The following is a 25,960-nucleotide window of genomic DNA, read 5'->3' as shown; positions in this document are numbered from 1 at the left end:
CGACGATGCCAAAAGAAAAACTCCTGAAAGAAATTGTTGTGAAAGGAAGAAGAAAGACAGTGAACAATGACTTTCTTGGTAGGCTACTGTTTAGATACAAGCCGTGTAAGACACTGTCTTTTATTAGAGCCTGTGTAAAGTTCATTAGTTTCAGTGTAGACACCTGTGGCTTATAGACAGGTGCGGCGTATTTATGTTCAAAATAAAAATCTTTGTAAAATTCAGTGGGTGCGGCTTATATATGGGTGTGCTTAATAGTCCGGAAATTACGTTAATTTTTTTTCAATAACAGCAAAAGTGTTTGGTTCCTTTTATACTGTACCATTTCAGTGTGCCAATTCCAACAAATGAACAGAGCAGACTCATTAAAAAATGTTCAAAAGAACTATACTGTGTATGAAAGAAAGATTATGATCACCTGACCATAAGATTCATACGTCCTTTTTTTGACATCACATTCCGTATTTAGCTTCATTTGCTATAATAATTACCTTTACTCTTCTGGGAAGATTGTCTAGTAGATTTTGTAGTGTGCTTATGGAGATTTGTGCTCATTTAGCCAAGGTAGTAAAAGTAAAAGTTTAGAAAGTCAGATCCTGATGTAGAGTAAGAAGGCCTAGGGTGCAGTCAACATTCCAAATTATCTAAAAGGTTTTAAGTAGAGTTGAGGTCAGAGCTTAATAGTCTATAGACCAGTCAAGATCTTCTATTCCAACCCATGTGTATCATACCTTCTTAGAACTTGCTTTGTGCACAGGGGGATTGTCATGCTGGAATAGGTGAGGGTCTCCTAGTTCAACTTTAAGGAAAATTTCATGCTACATGTCATAATGATATTTTGTCATTGTGATATGTGATAATATCAGCACATGCCTTTACATTATACATGTGGTAACTTGACCCAGGAACTTGGGTGTGGGTCTGGGTTTTTAAACACTTCCACAAATGTTTTTTTTTTTTTTTTTTATTTCATCCTTACAAAATGTAACTCTTAAAGTCACCTGAAACTTAAAAAAAAATGTTTCATGATATCAATTGACAGGACAGAGGATGAATATTGTCATCTTCTAGTCTGATATGAATAAGTCCGATATGAAATATTAATATGATCATTTTCAGGAAACTATCACACAATTTGGTTGTGATATCAGGTACTGGGTGACTTTAACCTTATTCAACTTAAGTAAAAAACTATTTTGAAAGTCAAATCAGAAAGTTTGCCATCTTTAATGCTTTTCCTAGCTGTCCGGGTTGTGACACTGCTCTTCAGGTAGGTGGGTTTGTGTGTGTATGTGTGTGTTTGGGTAAAGTGGTGGAAAGGGCTTGCTGAGCTCTCAGGTAATGTTTTTTTTTAAAGTGTCTTGTGGTGGGTAGCGTAGCAGCAACTGCATGCTTTTGATTAACTGCGGTGTTGGTGTGAACACATTTGGGCTGGTCTGGAGCAGTAATGAGAAACAAAGCAGTTTGAGATGCGCACAGCAACAGATTTAGTTAATAGGACGACATTTGTTCGGGAAACCATCAGGCCCATAACCTGTGCCGCAATCCAAAACAGCAGAGACAGCAGAGAAGTTCATTAATAAACATCATTACACAAAAACAGTTCATTTGTACCGAATAGCTTGGCAAAAATACAAAAAATATCAGCCAAGGACATGATTCATGTCCTGCATTTTCCTCTTTAGTTTTGCACTAAAGCAAAAATGACAAGTCCACAATCATGGCTTTAAAAACATGCTCATATTTTCATACAGATATCTGCATACTGAAATAACAAATTAAAGCTGAGCGCCCAATTGCTGTTACTTAATATTTACCGAATCAGCGTGAATTTTCATTATAATTCCACCTACTGACTTTGGCAGAGTTTTAGGATAATACTTGGAAAAATATAGTTACATTTTGAGTTTTTATATTTTATATACATGCTTATTGAAAATTTTAAAAGGGGTTGTGTTGCCTAAGACAAATACGCATGTTTTCATTTATTCTTCAGTGAGATTCAGTGTGTAGTTTCCCCTTAAATTTTCTTATTATATAGCTGATATGTTATACACCGAACAGGCATTACATTATGATATTAAAACATTATGAGTGGTAAAGTGAATAACAGTGCTTATCTCTTCCTCATGTCACCTGTTAGTGGGTGGAATATATTAGGCAGCAAGTGAACATTTTGTTCTTAAAGTTGACGTGTTAGAAGCAGGAAAAATGGGCAAGCGTGACAGTTGTGATGGCTAGAAGATTGGGTCCGAGCATCTCCAAAACTGCAGCTCTTGTGGGCTCTTGTCTGGCAGGTGTGGTCCGATCCAACAGACGAGCACATGTAGCTCAATTGCTGAAGAAGTTACTGCTGTTAATGCTCAATGGGTCAGGAGTGTTTTGGCAGCAAAAGGGGGACCGACACAATATTAGGCAGGTGGTCATAATGTTATGCCTGATCGGTGCATGTGTATAAGGTAGACATATAGATAGGTTTATATAGGTTATATGTTTATATGTTTTTTTATGATTTATGGTGATGTGTTTATGACATTTATTATGTTTACATATGAATTGTGTTTTTTGAGGCACATTTACTTCTTTTGTCTTCACACAAATGGTGAAATTACAAAAAATTAATGTAAAAGTGGCATGAGGGTGATGTAGCCCACAACCTGATATGATGCCATAGTATGTGTTGTATCTAAGGATATTGATATTGAAGTGTATGTTTCATAGCTTGACAAAACCTTACAATTGGGGCGTAAAAAATCGCGATCGAGTTCTAGCATCCATCCTGTCACCTTATCTCGATCTAACAGAGATCACTTAAATCCTGCTTTCTGCACGAGAACACATGAAGAGTATAATGTATCATTGTTCAGGTATTTACCAGCTCCAGTTTTCTTTTTTGCCACAAGGTCAAATTGGAATAACCCCATCAGCTTTCTGGGAAAAAGCTCTAGCTATGGCTATTAATCCCAATCTAAAAAGAAGTGGACATTTCTCCGAGTACATTCTCTATCCATAATTTCAGTTCACCATTTATTTGGCAGAGATCTGAGCAGATTCTTTGTAAGGGAAGCATGATGTTATTCTGGCTTTGTTTTATCATTACTGCCCAAACACAGTGTGATGTCATGTCACATGGAGGAATGTGTCTATTTCTGGGTATATGTGTGTGCAAGAAAGACTTTTCCGGTATAAATCGGAGCTTTCCATCTCATCATGCTCAATATTTGATCCTAATTCAACCTCCATCGTGCGTTTACACTAAAAAACTAATTTATAGACTTTCACTGTTATTTCATCTGAGAGTGGTTTTTACAAAATTTATTTATTTATAATAAATAATCATGTATGTCTAATATGCACACAATATGTACTCATGGTGCTGTAGCATTTATTCGCATTTCCATTTTCCAATTTTCCAAGTAGAAAATGATTGTTATACGAATAGGAGCTAAATGCTGAATTGATTTAGGAAACACCAGAACACAATTGCCTTATGACTGGTACAAGATATTCATTTAGATTTGACAGGAAATTAAACTTTGCCTCATGCCTTCTTGGACGGCAGAAATACACCTTTTTACTAAAATCGAAACGATTGCCAAATAAGTATAAATCCAGCAGGCTTGACACTCACTGTAGCCAAAATCTGACCAGTTTCGTTTCCTGAAACGTTGTGTTTTTCACACTAGCATGAGCATTGAGATGGTTGGCTCCGATTAGCCTGAAAATGACCATGACGTTATCGCTTAAAATCTGTACACGTATACATGCACACATTCACCTCAACCTCGCCTTGATTTTTTTTTAGGGTCCAAAATCTGATTCCACTATCAATATTTATAATTAATTCTTAATATGTAAATACATTTTTATTAGCTAATACTATAAAAACTACAATTTCTTTTAATAATATATCAATTCTAGCAGACAAAACATGAAATATTGTGTTGTTAGTCCACAGCTTTCGTTTTTCAGTTTTAGTATTTCAAAAATGATGAAATTAGCATTTTTGGTAGTGGACTTTTGGACCCTATTATATCACATTCTGAAATCTGCTCTCCTGCTTTCTCTGTCGCTTTTTTCCCCTTTGAAGGTTATATCGAGGCAGCCGTCATTCCTATAGGAGCGCGGCGAATCAAAGTTGTGGAGGACCGACCATCACACAGCTTCCTAGGTAAGTACTTGTCTTTTTGTAATAAAGACTAGACACACTCACTTTGCCCTTTAGGCTCACAGTGGATGATGCCACAAGTCCCACTGTTTATCTGTGACTTCAATGATCTGCAGCACATCATCCCTGTGACACACACACACACACACACACACACACACACACACACACACATACACACACACACAGGGATTGCAGTTGTTCTGTCAGTCACCATAACGTAGGTGTGCTTTTGGTAGCCATTACTCAAAATAAAGAAGACATGCATTTATGCATTTACCAGCGAAGAGGGCATGTCCTCTGTGCCTGATATATAAATTGAAGGAGGCGTGGACTCTGTGTCTGTCATAGAGTGTGAAAAAACATGACCTTTTTACTTGGTATACAAATGAAAAGAGGTGTGTCCTCTGAGTCTGTCATTCAAAGAGAGAAATGTGGCTACTGTGCCTGTTAAATAAATTAAAGGAGGTGTGGCTTCTGTACCTAATACTCAACATATAGCAGGCATGGGTGTGTCATCTGTCTGTCATAGAGATTGAAAGAGGTGTGTCCTCTGTTCCTGTTACACAAATTATAGGAGATGTGATCACCTTTACTATGTCACACAACACAGTGAAGTCAAGAAGCAGTCACCTTTTAGTTACAAGTACACACGGTTGGCAGCAGTGGAAAATAAAATTATAAATGAATCGCACATCTAATGGAGTCTGAAATTTTTTTTCCCCAGTATATCTTGACGCATAAAAACATTTTTTAAAGGTTCATTCTTGTAGAGACCTGCTATATCCTTTCACCTTTACATATAACAAAAACTTGACATTAAAATAACAACAGCTTCTAAGATTGTTTTTCTATGGATGAAGGGAATGTATGAGAAATGTGATAAAAATGTGATGAAAAGATGTTTTGGAATAAATGACTAAGCGAGTGTGTGGAGGTTTCTTTGCCTTGCCAACATTTAGAAAGTTTTCATATAATTTTGCAACACTTTCTCAAAATATTTAAATGTACTGTATTTAGTGTGTTGAACCTTACAGCACAGCATACTGACAAAAAACTATTGTCTATTGTCTATTATTGCTTATCAGCAACCCGGACATTTTTGTTAGTTCAGGTTCAGTGTTTCATCATACATCTGACTGATTCTGGACCATGTTCCCTTAATTACAGGCCACACAGTGGCTTTTATTTGGACTCTAAAAACACCAAAAAACAAGATGAAAGTGACCAGTTCTTTTTGTGGAGGAGAACATCTGTTCTTTATAACACACATATATACACACTTGGTGTGTGGGCAATAATAAATTGCAGTAGTAAATAAAGCTGTTTTGAATTGCTTGAAAACTATGACACACTGTTACAATATGACTACAGAGTTGTGCAAAGAGGTATAGATGACTGATTTTTTAGGAAAAGACTTCTTTCTTAAATTTATAATTAAACATTTACAATGTTTGGTTGGTAATTAGAAGGGATTATAATAAAATGTAATGGTTGATTATTCTATTCATTCAGCTTTGGTGAGTGTTTTTTTCCTCAGTAGGGTCATGATAAATCATTGGAACACTGGGCATGAGGCGGGAAAACAATTTGGATAGAATTCCAATCTTGTTCACTACACTTAGCACAAACACTCACACCTAAAAGCAATTTATAGCCAGTACATCTACACACATGGAGGATGAAGAAGGGACACAGGAGGGCAGTGGTTAAGGCATTGGACTCTGGATCGGAAGATCACAAGGTCAAATGGCACCATTAAGCTGCCACTCTTGGGCAATTAAGCAAGGCCCGTAAGAGTTAACTGCTTGGTTATAAGTCGTCCTGTGCCTTGCTTTCGGTCTCCTCTGATTCATAAATGAAAAATGGAAAAAAATGGAGAACCCGAGGAAACTCTCACAGACATAGGCACAACATGCCAAGCTGTGACACTTGGCCAAGCTTAGGCTCAACCCAAGAGTTATGCATTACTTCCTGCACTACTATGCCACCCATGACTGTTTCTTTATGGTCAGATTCTCGAATAAGTATATACAGCTTTAGTAAATAAAGGTTTAGATCTCTTTTAAACCCATAAAAATGTAATTTGTTTCCATTCTTTCACCATATATGGCCAATATAATAGTTTCAGGATTATTTGCACACTGTATGTTATTGAGCATAAAAGTTGATATGTTCTATAACATACAGTGAGTTTCATTTTAAGCCTAACTTAAAATGAGGTATTTCCTATAATACAATTTTATCATTAATACTCTGTACTTAGGTATAAAAGAAGAAGAAAGAAGGGGTTTCAGCAATTTTCGGCACCCACTCAGAGAGCTTTAAATGGAACAGCAGTCTCTTCTTATAACATCGAAAAAGCTTGATGACACATCTACAACAACAAAAAGTTGGGGTCACTGCGTAAAATGTAAATAAAAACAGAATGCAATAATTTGCAAATCTCATAAATCCCTATTGTATTTACAATAGAACATAGAAAATCTATCAAATATTTAAACTGAGGAAAGGTACCATTTTAAGGAAAAAATATGGCAAAAAATTCTGGAAAAAGTAAGTGTTAGTAAAATTAAACAGTTGTATAAACATTTCAGGTAGCTAATTATATTAATTGCCAACAGGTCAGTAAGATAAATAGTGTAACGCCGCCCTCCTCTCTGGGCCAAAGCCCATTTAAAACGTACTAAGGCAAAGTAGAAAATTGTTTTGTGGGCAGACAAATAAAAAATTTTATTTCATTTTTGGAAACCATGGACACCTCGCCCTCCAGACTAAAGTGGAGAGGGACCATTTGGCTTGTTATCAGCCCTCAGTTCAAAAAGCCGCATCTCTGATGGTATGGGAGTGCATTAGTGCCTGTGGAATGGGCAGCTTGCACATTTGGAAAGGCTCCATCACTGCTGAACATTATATACAGGTTTTAGAGCAACAAATGCTTCCATCCAGAAAAAGTCTTTTTCAGGGAAGGCTTTGCATATTTGAGCAAGGCAATGTTAACCTCATACTGCTTTTATTACAATAGCATGACTTCGTAGTAGAAGAGTCCAGGTGCCCAACTGGCCTGCCTGAAGTCTAGACCTTTTGGCATGTCACGAAACAAAAAAATATAACAAAGGAGACCCAGAACTGTTAAGCAGCTAGAATCCTGTATTTGACACCTATGGTGCAACATTCCTCCCCAAAACTTCAGCAACCAGTCTCCCCAGTTCCCAGATGTACAGTATATGGCGAGAAGACATGATGCTACACAGTGTTAAACATATCCCAAATCTTTATGATACCTTCTGCACTATCAAATTCAAATAAAAAAATCTTCCTTAAAATAGTATATATTCTCAGTTTAAACAATGGATATGTATTTTATGTTGTTGTTATTTTTTTGTTAGTAGAATTGCATTGCATTCTGTTATTATTTACATTTTACACATTGTCCCAACTTTTTTGGAATTAGAATGGTAGATGGATCTTGGACTACTCTTTATGCACAACATATACACATATTGTTTAGGTCTGCTAAAGTGAACTGAGTAGTTGAATTCAGATCATACAGTTTCAACAGGGATTTAATCTGGAGAATGAGATAGTCAGGCTGTTTCAGTTTAGATACATGCTTTGAACTTTATTTTGTCAAATGCTTTACCTTTAGTGTAGTGTTAACCTCCTGGCAGGGTCAATAATATTTTGGGCTAATATACCATAAATTATCACAAAAATAGACTCTTGTGACCACAAGCCATGACGCACGAGTGATTACAGCAGCGATTAGGTGCTTTTCATTATATTAAATCTTTAGTAATTACATATTCTGACGACATACATGATCAAAGTTGTGATGACAACACTTGACCTATCTGGGTAGCTCTGTCCTGGCAAATTTCTAGCAAATGTTTATAATAGGAGTATATTGGGCTCAGTGGTTTTTAAACTGCTATTTCCATATTCATTGCCTTACCTGTGCACAAGTCCACAAGCCTGCATATATTTACTTTACCTTTTCCTGTTTCAATGGATGACAAAGCAGTTTTACATAGACGTCAATAGGAAATACGATTCTAGGATCAATGAATTTTTTAAGGAGCAAATGTTAGTTTCAACCATTTATAAGTGTCTATAATTTGGCTTTTTTTTGGACTAGATAAAAAGCTGTACTTCATCCTTAACATTTACCAGTTTTATAATGTTTTAAAAAATGTAATGAATTCAATGCCTAACATTATGAAGCCTTACAGTTGAGAATACTGCAGTTCCAGCATTTTATACGAGCCGCACGAGCGCCTGCAGTTAACCCATATTCCCTGTTGACTGTTTCAGCGTTGAAAGACTCAAGCAAGAGATCCATAAACAGCGACTGGAAAATCGAGCTGCCGGGGGAATTCGAGCTCGCCGGCACCACCGTTCGCTACGTTCGCAGAGGATTGTGGGAAAAGATGTCTGCCAAGGGGCCCACTAAAACTCCTCTCCACCTCATGGTAAATAAATTAGGCCTGGCTCTACAGCCCTAAGGGAACACCTCTTCTTTTTTATCCACCGAACCCTCTTTAACACATTTGTTTACCCAGTTTTTCATAAAAGCTGCTTTTAATGTGAAGTTCTCTTTATCTATAATTGCAGCTGTGTTTTAGGGTTTTATAAAAAGGTGCTTGCTTTGGTTGCTTGTTTTTTTGTTTTCCTTTTTATGCTTTTTTCTTTCTTTCTATTAAGCATTACTGGACTAATTTTCCACAAACCACATGTTCATGGGAAAGTGAACCATTTTGTACATGAACATTCTACTTAATCCAGAATAAACACACTGAATGATAGTGAAACTGCACATTATTAATAGGTAGCTCTTGTTTCTGGTAGATGTTGACCTTGAATGTTGACAAAGAATCAGCTTTTCCTTTCTACTCATCCAGATAGCAAGATGACATTATCATGAGGTTGTAATCCATTTACATGTTAGTGGGAGACATTGCATAAAAAAGGATCAGCTCTACACATGGATTTAGTTAAGGGGTTGCCGTCAAGCTCATTAGGAACAATCAAGATACAATCTACACTGCACCCTAGTGACAGGGGCGCCAGAAATGCCTGAAGGAAGTCTTTATTATTTAGCATAATAAAGAAATCATGTAGGCTTTGTTGGATGTCAAACTCCACACGGCTCTTTCAGGTCATGCTGAACTTCAAATGGTTCGAGTGTATTCGATTTTTTTGTGTGTGTGTGGGAATATTTTAACTAAATAGCAAAGGAGATTAGAAGGTACTCAAGGGGGCTCTGGTGCAGGTTGTTCTGACCTGAAATGAGTAAGCTGATATAATCCCTTTCAGACCTGTAGGTGCTGACTTTTAAATCGAAATGTGTCACACACTAAAACAGTTTTTTTTACGTAATGTACTGGTGTGTCTGGTGCGTGTAACTCACACAAATGCTAAACGCTTGCGCTACCCATGACCAATAATTTAGCTTTTATAAGAGTTTTTTTCTTCTCTATCATGAGAGAATGATTTGTAATTGAATAGGGGTATGTTTTTAATGAGGCATCATTAAAGACATGTGCTCTGAATATAGTGCATCTGCTCAGCAATGGGGAAAAAAAAGTATTCTTTCGATTCTTTGTTTTTATAAATTGATAATTGATACGCTTGCTATTTGGTTTTATTTCAGACTGCACCGAATTGGATGAGCCATAAAGCAAAAGCATTTAGCTGAGGGTTGCGTGTGCCTGAAAATGTACTCGTAAAGCTCTTTTATACACTGGTCAGAAATACGGTGATAGTTATAAAAGTTTAGCAAACATTTTTTTTTTTTTTTTTTTACAAGAAATCAGACCCAAACCACCTCGTTCAGATGCTCTCATGCCATTTTAGTCCACATCTTAGTGCGATTGCTATGTGCTTATCTGTACAAAGGAACCACACCGCAGGGGTAAATGCACCAAATGTAAGTTCAAGCCTCACAGACTAAACCATGCATAAGTTAAAGCTTTTTTATTATTATTTAGATGACAAACTACACATTTTGGTCACTAAAACCAAATTAGACATTGATTTTCTGTACTTCCAATGTTGCACCAAATTGCTTTTTAAATAGACACTGTAGTGAGTGTTTTTTTTTCAAAGCCTTTCTCATTTTCTCAGTGTTTAACATGTCCTTATTGAGGCATATTTTACAAATATTATATTTAGTGCACTATGTTGCATAAAACGTATCTAAGTGTATATTTGAGTGGCACTAAGCAGATGCTAATATCAATTCCAATCAATGATATTCACGTGTACATTTAACTTTGATCAATTTATATAGCTTAGTAAAAGAGCTTGTATTTGTATTAGTAATCTTTGAAAAAGCCATAGATTGAATAATGATTTCTACATGTTTTACTAATAACACACTGCATTTAACAAGGGTGTCTAATGTGAGCAAATGAGTTAAGAAAATACTTTGTGTTCATCAATAACATCAAATCAATGTTTCATAGATGAAAACATCATTAACATCTTTGCTTTAGACTTTAAACAGAAAGAAACCATGTTCCAAGATCATGCACCTGGCCCCTATGTTCACAAGCCATTAGTCTCCTCGGTGCAGACTCTTGGCGTAGAAAACACTCCCCTCAGATTGAAGAGGAGATTATCGCTCTTGCTTGCGCTTTTCGTCGCCAGCCTGAGTGTGATGCCATTACTTCAGCATGATTACAGTGAATGAATGAGTGCACTTCCACTCTTCCTCTTGGCAATGACTTGGTCAGTCCATGTCGAGCTGTTCAGTCACAACCTATTGGAGTCTGTTTAATCCTCACAGGCTGTCCTTTAATGAACTAGGGTTGGTTTGTATTCAATTTAAACGAAATAAAAACAGGTTCAAAACAGATCTTTTTTTTTTTTTATGTGATCAGGTGATCTGCTTATATATTGGCTATAGGAGTATAATAGAACAGAGTCAGAAATGTTATAGTTTGTTATGGATTTTCAACAAATCTAATGAAAATAGTACGTTTAATATTTTTTCAAATGTTTTTGTCGATTATTACGAGTTCTAGGACCGGAATATGATATGAGCAATGCCACAGCCTCTTTACTACTAACCAGGCTAAAAGTAAACCCACTGCTAAAACAAAACATATTAAAATAACCATTTATGTAATGTTATTAAAAGCTCCCATATATTCCTGTGACCATGATACAGGTACCTTACACTTCTCTAATGATATAATTTCCAACAGCATTTCCTGGCTCCCCCCTTTGTCCTTACTCGATTGTTCTCTTGTTTTATTGATTCTATCTCCGCATTCTCTACCTTTAATCCTTATCCCAGGTTCTCCTGTTCCACGATCAGACGTATGGGATCCACTACGAGTACACAGTGTCTCTGAACCAGTCTCAGGAGAGCAGCGCAGAGACGCCCAAAGAACCTGAACACCTCTACCTATGGACTCATAGCAGCTGGGAGGACTGCAGCGTGCACTGCGGAGGAGGTACACGCTAAGAACACGCAAAATTGTGTTTTTTATTTACATTACAGTGCAAATATACTGTATGTCCGTGTTGGAAAAAAAGTATGCGAAAAATGCATTTCTATTGACATTCAAGTTACATAAAATCGAGTACTGCAGAACTAAGGTCACATTTATCAGTATCTTTCTTTTGGCTTCTCCCATTAGGGGTCGCTACAGCGGATCATCCGCATGTTTGATTTGGCACATGTTTTTACGCTGGATGCCCTTCCTAACGCAACCCTCCCCATTTATCCGAGCTTGGCGCCGGCACTAAGGCTTGTGCAACCCTAATGCCTGGGGTTGGTTCCCTGACCGGGGATCGAACCCGGGCCGCAGCAGTGAGAGCGCCGCATCCTTACCACTAGACCACCAGGGTCACATTTATCAGTATAATAAACAATATAGAGACAAAAGTATTTGACACCTGACTTTCCCAGCCATATGTGGCATACAATTGTGTACGATGTCTTTGTGTGCAGTAGCATAGAATATTCCCTTCACTTCAATTAGTAGACCCGAACCTATTCCAGCATGACGATGCACCTGTGCACAGCTCTATTAAGATATTGTTTATATGGGTTGGAGTGGAAGATCATGTGTTGCATCTTTGACTTCAACCCTATTGAACAAATTCCAGATGAATTTCTTTGTGGCTGAATGAGTGCAAATTTCCAGAACCACAATTTACTAAAACATCTTTCAAAAAGAGTAAAAGTTAATTATAACAGCAAATGAAGATTAAATGGGAAACAGAATGTTCAAAAAGCACATCTAAATCTTATGGTCAGCTGTCCACCAACCTTTGTCACTATACATTAGAGTTTGAAGTACTTTCAAACTTTTTGTCAGTATACACTACAGTGATATAATGTATATTATGAAAATAATATACATTATTCTTGTTTCTAAATATTTAGAACTACACCTGACTATAAACCCGTGTGGTAGAAAAGTATCATCATAAGTAAATCAATTATGAGGCTCTCCCTTTCCAATTATCATCAATCGTGTCGTAAACATTTACAGAGTAAATCTGATTATACTGTGCACAGCAAAGTGCAAAATTTTTTTGCCCGCTGCAAAGTGATCACTGATTTAAGACTAAGGAATATACATCTTCTTAACTGAGGCTGATGCGATTCACATCTCAATGCATAGCCAACTAGGGCTGCTATCGATTAATTGAGTAATCGGATTAGAAGTACTTTTTCTTTATTACTGCACGCACAATACTAAATATACAAGAGAAAATAAGATGGGTCTCCAAATTAAATGTCATTTTTTTCCTTTTTAGAAAAAAAAATAATTTTTATTGCTTAAATTGCATACAATTATATTTGTGAAAATTAAACACATCTAATGCATGTAACTGCCATATTACGTCAAAAGGCAAATCGAAATATATAAATAAAAAATCACAAATGAAAATATAAAAATCACTTTCAAATGAAATTTTTTAACGCACTGTGCGGTGTTTTCTTTATGTTTTAGTTTGAAATGGTCCCAAACTTTCTGTTGTTTTTTTTGGCCTGAATCCTCTTGCCATTCCCGAATTTTAATTTGGCAGCGTCTTCTGTGTTGTATGGAAGCCCATTACCACCACATAAAAAAAAGTACCTAATAATAATTTTTTTTTTTCTTACAATTCTGACTTTATTTTTCGCAATTCTTTCTTTTTTATCACAATTCCGACTTTTCCGAAGTTTATATTTTGCAATTGAGACTTTGTTTCTCGTTAACATCCAACATTTCTGGTGCATCCACCGGTAACCATGCTGTTGGCCTGCATTTAAAGCTGTTGGTGTATGAACGAGGCCTCCTCTGCTTCATCTGTCTTGGTCCATTTACTCCAGAGCTGATAGTTAGGCAGAGTTCTCTCCAGGAAACGGAGGCTTAGTTTGATACTATGCGGTTCTATTGATTGTAGCCCATTTCATTTTTAATGTGTAAAGCTTTATGGCATTACAGAGGGGCTGCCTTATTAACTTTAAAAAGTCATGATTGCGAGAAATATAGTCGCAATTGCGAGAAATACAGTCAGAACTACGAGAAATAAAGTCGCAATTGCGAGAAATAAACAAAAAAAATGTCAGAATTTGGCAAACAAGTTACTCAAGAAATCATTTCAGCCCAATAGCCCTATACATTAAAGATACACATGAAGCAGCTCCCGATGCGATGCATTACGATACAATTCACCACTATTTTGATGTAGTGCTATCCGATTTCGATTAGATTCAAACAGGCATTTGTAGTGCAAAAAAGAAAACAAAGATTAATAAAACCATATGTTCTTTTCCTGTTCTGTTTCCAGGAAGATGCAGCTCTGCCTCTGCCATGTTAATGTCTATTCTGTGTGAATCTCAGGCCACGCCTCGGTCTCTGTAGCGTTGTGATACATTATAATCATGTAATGTAGCAGCAGTGAAAGAATGCGGTCGAGAAACAGTTTAGTAAGGAGAAATCAATCTACATATAACATTTTGGGCACAAGTTGTTGGTCACTTTCGAAATAAAAGTATAGCGCATCTACTTATAATTATATATAAATATCTATCTATCTATCTATCTATCTATCTATCTATCTATCTATCTATCTATCTATCTATCTATCTATCTATATATATATATATATATATTTATATATATATATATATATACATATATATATATATATAATTTTTCACCTATGCAAATATGATACAAATGGCATCTTGCATTTGGTGCACACTTTTTTAAATTGTTAACTTTTATGCCGATGCACCGACGCAAATCTGTGAATTTACCATCCCTACCCTGAACACATTACGGTAGGAAATGTAAGAGTGGAGTGGCGTATTTTAAAAAGAATTATGATAACAACAGTATGCATTCATATCAATGAAGTCTCATTACATTACTTTTTTCAAAGGCTATAGTAGAAAAACCTTTCTTGTCATTGCAAGATTGCAGGTTTTCCTAATGCAATTTGGACTAGATTGCACTCAGCCAATAAGTTCTATTAAAAGGGATGTTGTTCAATATATTTGGCAATTGTGGGTCATTTTTTATGTAAATATGTCTGGTGAGGTACTAGCAAAGCAATTTGGGACGTGTAGGATTTCAGAATGTCCACCGAGGTGTGATAAACATCTGCATGTGTGATACGTTTACATGTTCGAAGAATTAGAAGTGTTTTGTGCACACTTTGATAAACTAGAGGGGTCATTTAGTTGCCGCAGGAGTCAGCTCGAGCTAAGTCGTTTGCACGGGACACCATCAGGAAAAGAGCCATGAACAAAGCTATTAACTATAAAGCAATGGTCCATGGCTGGAACATATGCTGCAGCTGGAAGACACTGTATTGAAACTAAATGGATTGCTAATGCATTGCCTATCCTTTTTCTCAGTGCCGACTTTTTTGTGACTGCTTTGTGTTGATCATGAACGGTTTAAAATTAAAACAAACCAAAAATACTTAGTGTTTTCACTGACCGTTCTCTGGTTTGCTGATTTCTGCTCGATTCTAACCTATAGGTTCCTAATTCTGGGGGTCATTTTTTGCTTCATCTTAATGCACCAGCACCTGTTCCGGCTTCAGTTAAAACCCAGACTTTGTGAATGGCTAAGAAAAAAGTCATCATATGCAGCGATAATGCTTACTTAAAAATGTATATACAAATATTTGGAGGTTGTAATTGCTAAAACAGTAAAAGAAAGTGCAGAATAGTATTGTCTAAGCACTGATGTGCATTTTTCCACTAACAAACTCATTAGAAGAAATGTGGGGCCATAAAAAATTCAGGGTCACTGAGTCTGAGAGCTTTTTCTGATTAGAACCTGATACCAAAATATTTAGATTTTTCTGCTTACATTCCAAATGTTCTAGAGTCTGTTGCTGTTTTGAACACACTGAGAGAGAAAGTTTAAGGTGAAGCAACAAAGTGGTGACCTTCTAAGTCCTAGCAAAAACAGTATCAGAAAAGGTTAAAGGGTTTTTTTAGTGGAGTAGGGGTTTGTGACTTTATATACGCTATATTTCCAAAAGTATTGGGTCACCTAACCTTTTCTTGCTATATGTGGTTCTTTTCCGAACTGTTACCACAAAGCTGGAGACACTCAATTGCGTAGGACAAAAATTTTGCATTCACTTGAACTTGGAAACCCAAACCTGTTCCAGCATGGCAATGCCCCTGTGCACAAAGTGAGCTCCTTGAAGATACGGTTTACATGCTCTGGAGAGGAAGATCACATACCATACTTATGACCAGGTGACCCAATATAGTGTATATGGCAATATAGTGCATTATATTATACACTTTATAGACACTATATATATATATATATATATATATATATATATATATATATATCTTCCTCATGACTAAACAATGTGAGCATAGAAAATGTATTATGTTACTGACCTTCAGCAAAAAGTCTAGATTCTGTCCCATTACCATTATAGGACTGTTGCTATGGTTATGCCTTTGAATCATTATCTCACTCATACACTATAATTATTTCCTTACTGCATAAATATTTTTCAGACTTTTGTTTTTTTTCCAGACCAAATTGTTTCCGGTCATTTAATAATGTTTTTGCCAGTTGCTAAGCAAAGAGAAATGAAACCCCAACACTCCTTGGTTGCATGTTTGGTCTGGTGGTTGCAACCTTTCCTTTTTTGTTAAATTTTAAACGTCTTTGCTAGAAATTAGTGAGAAAATGCTTGAAGGAACACCTGTGATGCACAGGTTAACCACCTTTCGATTCATTTTCCTTCACAAAGCTGCCAATCGATTCTCACAACCACTTATTAGTCTGTTCCCTGAGCATTGGTTCAATAACAGTTGCTGGATAATATGTGCTATTGCAATTGACCTAAATGTCCTATGGATTGGGAATGATTTTTGTTATTGTTCCACAGCTCAGTGTCAGAGTTCATCACTGACACAGATTCTCACTTTGATAGAGTTGACAACATCACCAACTTTTTCTTCTTCAACATCTTTACTACACAGTGAAATGTTTTTCTTTTTCTATAACTGTATATACGTATATTTGATGCTTTAATTTGTTTCCTTAAATTCTTGATCCTACATTGATCGGTCTGTGGCTTGGAAATTCTTCACAGTCTTATAAAAGTGGTCATGAGAATCAAGAAACGTTAATAAATGAGGCTTGATCCGCAAGTACATTTTTTTTATTTTGGCATTTGTGAAGTAAGGAAGTCAAGTCTTGACAATCTAATAGTTCTGATCCGTGTTTTATGTCTTGTTTAGTGTTTACTTTTTGGATTTTTTTTTCTGATTTTTTCTCTTGATTTTCCTATCAAGCTCTATTTCTGACCCTTCTAATGGCTATGACTCTGAGTTTGAATTATGTTCTCTGAACACCCTCCTGCACATGAATTCTCAACAGCCTCCCTAAAGCATACTGTATTATGGTTACATTCAAACTTAGTAGCAGGTGCGTTGATTTATAACCAGTTTTACATTGAAGGTGTCATTTAAGGAAAATATTACACACATCCCTTCCAATCAGAATCAAGAACATTTCACGATGTTATTTTCTTGTTTCTGTTACAATTTTTAATGTGTTTTACCTTTATTTTTTTAATGCAGGATGTGCAGGGATTACACTTTATTCGAGGCTCATGAGCTATTATATGAGTTCTCCCCTGCAAACTCCTTCAAATTTTTATTTCTTATCTACAACTGTGAAGTTTTTTTCTGTTTTTATATAGTGTATATTTCAGTGTATCAGATGCGTCCTTATTTCCAAGATCTTACATCCCTCAGACACAGAAAAGTTTTCTTACAGTTTTGCTTTGCTACTTGTATTTCTGACAGACAAGTAAAAGGCAGACAGACTGGCAGACAGACATTCTGAAAAAAATTATTCTTTCCTGGTACCACCATACTTTTGGCCTGACCCCCGCCAGTGGAAAAGTTAGAAAAATTATTTGATATGACAGTGTCACGCAAAGGAAAAAAGTTTTTTCTATTAAGTGCATGCATTATTTTAAGTATCAGTACATGTTCCTTTTGTTGGAAAAGTTTTACCAAAGTAAGGAAATCTGGATTAGTGATGCAATCACTCTCTGAGTTGTGTAGTGACAATTAAAACTAACCCTCGATCCATAGGCCATTTAGGTCATTAGCAATAGCACACCTTTTTCAGTAATTGTTATTGAACCACTGGAAGGAACAGACGTATAAGGTGTGTGTGAGAATTGATTAGTAGCTTTGTGAAGAAAAATGGATCTGAAAGCACTTAACCTGGGTGTCACATGTATTGTTCATGCATTTCCACACTGGTTTATTGAAAAGTAGCCAGGGCAACCATCCCCAACCGAATGCACATCTCAAGAATTGAGCATCAGCTGAATAGCAGTATCTTGCTGCAATTGTGCATTAAAACCCATTTTTATTATTATCTGTGTTAATCACTGTCAGTGAGTGAGTGTAATCATAAGATATACTGTGTATGTATATATAGTGAGGAAAATAAGTATTTGAACACCCTGCTATTTTGCAAGTTCTCCCACTTAGAAATCATGGAGGGGTCTGAAATTGTCATCGTAGGTGCATGTCCACTGTGAGAGACATAATCTAAAAAACATCCAGAAATCACAATGTATGATTTTTTAACTATTTATTTGTATGATACAGCTGAAAATAAGTATTTGAACACCTGAGAAAGTCAATGTTAATATTTGGTACAGTAGCCTTTGTTTGCAATTACAGAGATCAAATGTTTCCTGTAGTTTTTCACCAGGGTTGCACACACTGCAGGAGGGATTTTGGCCCACTCCTTCACACAGATCTTCTCTAAATCAGTCAGATTTCTGGCCTGTCGCTGAGAAACACGGAGTTTGAGCTCCCTCCAAAGATTCTCTATTGGGTTTAGGTCTGGAGACTGGCTAGGCCACGCCAGAACCTTGATATGCTTCTTACAGAGCCACTCCTTGGTTATCCTGGCTGTGTGCTTCGGGTCATTGTCATGTTGAAAGACCCAGCCTCGACCCATCTTCAATGCTCTAACTGAGGGAAGGAGGTTGTTCCCCATAATCTCGCAATAGATGGCCCTGGTCATCCTCTCCTTAATACAGTGCAGTCGCCCTGTCCCACGTGCAGAAAAACACCCCCAAAGCATGATGCTACCACCCCCATGCTTCAAAGTAGGGATGGTGTTCTTGGGATGGTACTCATCATTCTTCTTCCTCCATACACGTTTAGTGGAATTAAGTTCTATTTTGGTCTCATCTGACCACATGACTTTCTCCTATGACTCCTCTGGATCATCCAAATGGTCATTGGCAAACTTAAGACATGCCTGGACATGTGCTGATTTAATCAGGGGAACCTTCCGTGCCATGTATGATTTCAAACCATAACGTCTTAGTGTATTACCAACAGTAACCTTGGAAACGGTGGTCCCAGCTCTTTTCAGGTCATTGACCAGCGCCTCCCGTGTAGTTCTGGGCTATTTTCTCACCTTCCTTAGGATCATTGAGACCCCACGAGGTGAGATCTTGCATGGAGCCCCAGTCCGAGGGAGATTGACAGTCATGTTTAGCTTCTTCCATTTTCTAATGATTGCTCCAACAGTGGACCTTTTTCACCAAGCTGCTTGGCAATTTCCCCGTAGCCCTTTCCAGCCTTGTGGAGGTGTACAATTTTGGCTCTAGTGTCTTTGGACAGCTCTTTGGTCTTGGCCATGTTAGTAGTTGGATTCTTACTGATTGTATGGGGTGGACAGGTGTCTTTATGCAGCTAACGACCTCAAACAGGTGCATCTAATTTAGGATAATAAATGTAGTGGAGGTGGACATTTTAAAGGCAGACTAACAGGTCATGGGGGTCAGAATTCTAGCTGATAGACAGGTGTTCAAATACTTATTTGCAGCTGTATCATACAAATAAATAGTTTAAAAATTATATATTGTGATTTCTGGATTTTTTTTATGTCTTTCACAGTGGACATGCACCTACAATGACAATTTCAGACCCCTCCATGATTTCTAAGTGGGAGAACTTGCAAAATAGCAGGGTGTTCAAATACTTATTTTCCTAACTATTTTCCTGTGTGTGTATATATATATATATATATATATATATATATATATATATATATATATATATATATATATATATATATTTTGCTTCTTCTCTTCTCCTCTATAATTCTCTGAATTATTTTGAAATACTTTAAGCAGTTCCTTCCTTGCTCTACACCTTCCTACCTCGAACTGAACTTTTTTTGTACTTCTTCTATTCTTCCCTTCTTTCTACCTTGAGCTAAATTTTAATTCAAACATAATATTTTAATTTTTTTTCATACTTCTGTATGCATCTGGAAAGTATGGCTCCAGCTGTTTCCCTCGATCCTGAATAGTCTACCAGTTCCTGCCGCTGAAAAACATACCCAGAGTAGGATGCTGCCACCACTGTAGGGATGGTATTGGCCAGGTGATGAGCAGTGCCTGGTTTCCTTCAGACATGACACTTGACGCTCAGGCCAAATAATTCAATTTTAATTTTTAAATGTTAATAATTCAGGTGCCTTTTGGCAAAATTTCAGGTGGGCTGTCATGTGCCTTTTACTAAGTAGTGGCTTCCGTCTGGCCACTCTATCATACAGGCCTGTTTGGTGGTGTGCTGCAGAGATGGTTGTTCTTCTGAAAAGTTATCCTCTCTTCACAGAGAAATGCTGGAGCTCTTTCAGAGTGACCATTGGTTCTTGGTCACCTTCCTGACTAAGACCTTTCTCTCCGATCGCTCAGTTTGGCCTGACAGCCCGCTTTAGTACGAGTCCCTGTGGTTCCGAACTTCTTCCATTCAAGGGTAATGGAGGCCACTGTTCTCATTGGTACCTTCAATGCTGCATACATTTTTCTGTATCCTTCCCCATATTTGTGCCTCTTGTAGGTCTACAGACAATTCCTTGGACTTCTTGGCTTGGTTTGTGCTCTGGCATACACTGTTAAATCTGGGAACCCATATAAACAGGTGTGTTTCCAAATCATGTCCATTGAACTGAATGGACCACAGGTGAACTCCAGTCAAGTAGAAACATCTCAAGGATGATCAGTGGAAAACAGGGTGCACCTGAGCTCAAATTGGAGTGTCATGGCAAAGGTTGTGAATACTTATGTACATGTGATTTATTGATTTTTTTGTTTTTAATAAATTTACAAAGATTTCAAGCACACACTTCTTTCACATTGTCATTATGGGGTATTATTTGTAGAATTTTGAGGAAAATAAGTAATTTAATCAATTTTGGAATAAGGCTGTAACAACAAAATATTGAAAAAGTGAAGCGCTGTGAATACTTTCCGGATGCACTGTATTCTGCTTTAACTTCTTTTAGAAGCAGCAGTACAAGCCAAAGCCATGGCACCACCTCCACCATGCTTTACTAGTGAGCTTGTATGTTTTAGATCTTGAGCAGATCCTTTCTTACTTCACACTTCGGCCTTTCCAATACTTACTGTGAGTATCATACACTACACTTACATGTATTGGCAAGGATCAGTGTTGAAGTGATGGTCTTAAGGAGCAAAGCTGTTTTTCAGGTGACAGAAGCTCCCATTGACAAGCACCCGGGTTTTATTTACCATCCTTATGCAGGAAACACATAAAACAGTAAATTAATCTTTTAACCTTGGTTTCAGGACTTTTCTGGCTTATATCCGTATTTTGTCTTGTGAATTACAGTTTAATCTGTGTTTCTTACTGCTGATAGGTGTTTTGCATCTTAATGTGTGGCCTGTATGTTTCTGCTGTCAAAGTCAATTGCTCTGAGAGCACCATTATAGTGTTTATTCATCCTTTTCAACAAGTTTCATAAGCAAAAAAGCCAAGAGCACATGTTTAGAATTATTAGTTGTTCAAACAATCAAGCTAACAATGCACACATGGGCAAGAGGTTACACCTGTCAGACACATGCTCTAAGATATTTAACACACCTAGATGGTAATATCCGGAAAAAAACAAAATTATATATAATTATAGATCATCTCATTCATCTTTTAATCCCAAACACTAGTGCCTTCGCTGTTCTAAAGCTTATGGAGGGGGAGTGTGGCTAAAGGTTATATTAAAAAAACATAGCAATTTGCAAAATTTGGTGGATCTCTGGGGACAGGTTTAGTGTAGACGTGACAATGAGTCAATCTTTTTTTCCATCATTAAAAGTATAGTAATTATGAAAAGGCTTGAATCTTGAACACTTGAAAAAATAATAATAAAATAAACCCACTGAAATCACAAAATGACAGCATTCATTAGACCAGTGTGTCTGCTAAGCTTTTTAAGTCGTTAAGTTAAGTTTGCCAAACTAGCCATGTGTTCCCATGTTGAATTATGCATATTGAGTGTCTAGCCAAATGCCATTTAATAATTCTCACAGGATTGAGGTGAAGTAACTTAAATGTTTGACATGCGCATGAACGGGCTTTGACAGAGTGTGAAGTAAGAAGAGCCACCTGTGAAAACTCTTAGCCAGCCATTACAGATTTTAGGACTCATGTACCTTGCATTACTCACTTACTTATCCCCAAGAGTCAGTTTCATGTTGAGTATGCCACTTTCACTGAACATTTAAATCGCTCATTCTGTCACCTTGATCTATGTTGTCTTGTCTATCGAATGTGGTTTATATCATGTCCTTAATAAATGAAGAAGAAGCTCTAAATTAGTGCAGCCACGCACTTACTCGTGCCTTATAATGAGAAAATTAATCTGTATCTCAAGTGGCTTTAATTGTCATTTCTACTATACACAGTGGTACACAGTACACAGTAAAAACGAGACAACGTTCCTCCGGAACCCTGGTGCTACACTAAACAACAACATAGAGCTACAACACAACACAAGCTACGTAAAGTGCATCGAGTGCAATCTAGTGCAAACAGTGCAGACGAAAAACAGTACAGACAGACAGTGCAGACAGACAACACAAGACAAGACACAAAATCCAAGATAGCGCCGACCAGTAAATCTACTGTATACTTCGATTATACAGTACTGTGTGAGGAGAACTGTAAAAAACTATAACTGGGAGTAAATATAAACGGACATCTGCCATGATCATTATGGTTGCTTATAATTGGTTGATGGTGGTGGAGAGTTGCTTGTATAGAAAGCTTATTTCTCATTGTCTCTTGTGTTTTAACTTGCCATATAAACTGCATTTGGATATGTTCAGTCCGTTTTATAAAGCATTTCAAGCCAACATGCCAAAATGTATCACAAACCTCTAACAATTTATCCTTTAACAAACAAGGATACAGAGTCATTTTTTTTCTGGTTTATTGCAACATCAGATGTTGGTAGAGAAAAGTGCTCCAAATTGTTTGCTACTGCTTTGCGTGTTTACACTGCTAATATAGTACAGATTCAGCAAATCCTGGTCTGACCTTTAAAGGTCAAAGACACTACAGGAAGACAAATTGTCTTTAATCATGTCCTTTATGATCTGTTCCTCCAAGCTTTGTGTGTTGTTTTACTTTGAGAGTAAACCTTGTGGGCAAAGTTAAGTTTAACAGGTTGCTGTTTTATATGTTGTTTTCCCAGGAGAAAGAAAGACGGTGGTTTCCTGCATAAGGATGGTTAATAAGACCATGACACTGGTAAATGAGAGCTTCTGTCATCCGGAGAATCGCCCTGCTTCTCAAGTCCGTCGATGCAACAATCATCTTTGCCAATATAGGTGAGTTTATTGCTTTAGTCTTATGCATATCATACCTTTTTTGTAGTTACTGGCAGATATACACCATGACTTATTAATTGCAACTGATAGGCAGAGAGGCTATGCCTCCTTGACAGGGACTTGCAAACAGAGAGGCCACACCGTAACGCCTTTACTTGATTTGACAAGCAGAGTCCATGATTCCTTAGTTGAGACTGGCAGGCAAGGTAAACCATGTCACCTTGATTGGGACTGATAGGCATAGAGGCAACACCACAACTCCTTCATGCCCCCATGTATGGCATTGACCAGCAGAAACACCGAACTGCTTTCTTGGGATTACAGGCAGATAGTCCATAACACCTTGAATAACACTGATGAGCTTTGGTAAGGAACAGTGGACCACCAGGCCACATCACTTTGATTAGGACTGACAGGAAAAGAGGCTACACCAGCTTGATTTTCTTCATTATTGTATCTGAGATATCTGAGTACATTTTGCATCGTTTTTAAAAACGATAAAAGCAGTTCTTCTAGTAGTTTTGGACTTTACTATGTGAATCTCATGTCCCTCATGTAAATTGAGCTCTAATGATATCAGGATGATGTACTGCTAAAACACAGAAACGAAGGTGGTGATAATTAGCCGTAGTTAGCTATTTTTATTGGAAATTACATACAGCTGTGGATGTGAATTATGTCCAACTGTTGAGATGTATATGAATCGTGGAACTTGTCTCGCCAAGTCTATGGTGATTCAGAGAGACACTCATGAGACAATATGGCTCAGGCAAATAACATTCCAGAGCTTTGTGAACAGAACTCAAATGAAACCCAGTCCAAGCATAACACATAGCAGCTCTGTTCTCATAAGCTCTTCATTGAGAGTACCTATGGAAAAGAATAGATAACGAGATGCATTCCCATTATTGCTCAAAAACAATAATACTAAGGTCCATTTGAAGCTGAATTCAGGCTAAGGACATTATTGAATCATCTGCACTTGCTGAAATATGCTCCCAAAGCTTAATGGGCTCATTACATGTGTCTTTTATTGGACCAGTGTGTGTCTACAAAAAACAGATTTGTACTTGTTTTTCTTTTTTTTTTTTTTTTTTTTTTTTTTTTTACAGTTATTATTGATTAACTTCTAATCTAATGACTCACAACAGATGCTGCTGCCATATTTTTAAAAGGAATCACATTACCTTTGTTAGATTTTTCTAGCCATTAACAAAATAAAATGAAATCAAGACTCTTGGTGTAAATTATTTTCAAGTAAGTCTTTGTCTGTCATCGATATAAGCTTATTTATTCAGCTTGCAGAAATAATTTCTATAAAATCCCAGAATGCTTCATCGTTGATGTGTTTAGTTTTGCAGAAAAAAGGTATTTAGAAGTGCTAAATTAAAGTGCTTAGCACCACAGGGAAAGTTTAAATGTACATGTCTCTGAGTGGTGGATTGCAGCTTACTGAACCTGTTTGTACACAGAGCAGCTAGGATTGAAAAGCCTTTAGCCTGGACCTGAAATCCAGTTGTTTGAGACTATGTTGTAGTAATTTGTCCCTGGGGTGTTTTTGGCAGCTGTGTTCTATTACAATGTTTAACACACCCTCTGTTTTAACACTTTTTTGAGGGATTTTCATGTTGCATTCTTAGAGGCCATTCCCTCTATACACAAGCGCCAGCAAAAATTTCATTAAATGGTAGTGACAGCTTCTTATGAAGTCAACTATTTAGCACTAACAAGTTAATGTAGCAACTCAGTAACAACATGATAGTAACAACAATGTAGTTCATTTATTTCATTACCTTATTATGGTAGATTGTTAGTTAACCTGCTGATTACAGTGGTAGTTACAGTAAGCCATTGTGAAACTGTGAAAATACCATTTATTCCTTGAACATTTAAAACCCGTGTAATGCTAAATTCAGGCTTTAAAATAATAGCAATTAAGAGCAGGAAAATATTAGCTACCAGAAACTTCAAAGACCTCTACAGTTCTACAGAAAAGCCAAAATCAATGTAGCTGTCTAGCCATGTGTTCCCCTGCTGAATTACGTATGCCAAGTGTCTAGCCAAATGCCATTTAACCATTCTAACAGGACTGAGGTACAGTAACATGAATAGGAAGACGTAAAAAAAAAAGAGCCACCTGTGAAAACTGCCATGTCAGACATCATGATACATTTGTCTCGTTAATTTTGTATTTTTATGCCACTTTACCTTCCTTTTGTGCTCTTTTTACAGTGTTTCCTTTTGTCAAGCATTTAAAGTATCGGTTGCAAGCAGTGTACAAAAAAAGCTTTATATAAGAGAAGGAAATGAGCTGCCAGAAATACCTGACTAAATAAAAATCCAAAAACAATAAGAACAGGAAAAAAGTAGTGCAGTCTTTTTATAGGCATTAAATTGGCTTTAGGTTTATTACAACATCAGGTGCTTGGAGATAGAAAAGCTCCCTGCAGATTCCAGCTGTTTCTCTGGTCCCACTGTTGGGTCATCAGTGCTGAGGTTATTATGAAAGTCTAAGCGCTGACACTATTGTTTTTATTCTCTGAGGAACATTTGGTGATTTACTGTTTATTAAATTAAAAAATACATGACCAGGCCTGTAACAATAGAGTT

At 36.9% G+C, this 25,960-nt stretch overlaps 1 protein-coding gene across 1 annotated transcript in view; it reads left to right on the top strand.

The window, feature by feature from the left end:
• Window positions 1-25,960, top strand: part of adamts17 (ADAM metallopeptidase with thrombospondin type 1 motif, 17) — a 154,418-nt gene that overhangs the window by 107,404 nt on the left and 21,054 nt on the right. The window contains exons 16-19 of the mRNA XM_046857981.1: window positions 4,091-4,171; window positions 8,483-8,640; window positions 11,472-11,631; window positions 23,215-23,350. Of these exons, the coding sequence (XP_046713937.1) occupies window positions 4,091-4,171; window positions 8,483-8,640; window positions 11,472-11,631; window positions 23,215-23,350 (535 nt within the window). The remainder of the gene's footprint in view (window positions 1-4,090; window positions 4,172-8,482; window positions 8,641-11,471; window positions 11,632-23,214; window positions 23,351-25,960) is intronic.

This window comes from Silurus meridionalis, chromosome 9 (genome assembly GCF_014805685.1).
Source record: "Silurus meridionalis isolate SWU-2019-XX chromosome 9, ASM1480568v1, whole genome shotgun sequence".
Lineage (NCBI taxonomy): Eukaryota > Metazoa > Chordata > Actinopteri > Siluriformes > Siluridae > Silurus > Silurus meridionalis.
This window is presented reverse-complemented; position numbering and strand designations above follow the sequence as displayed.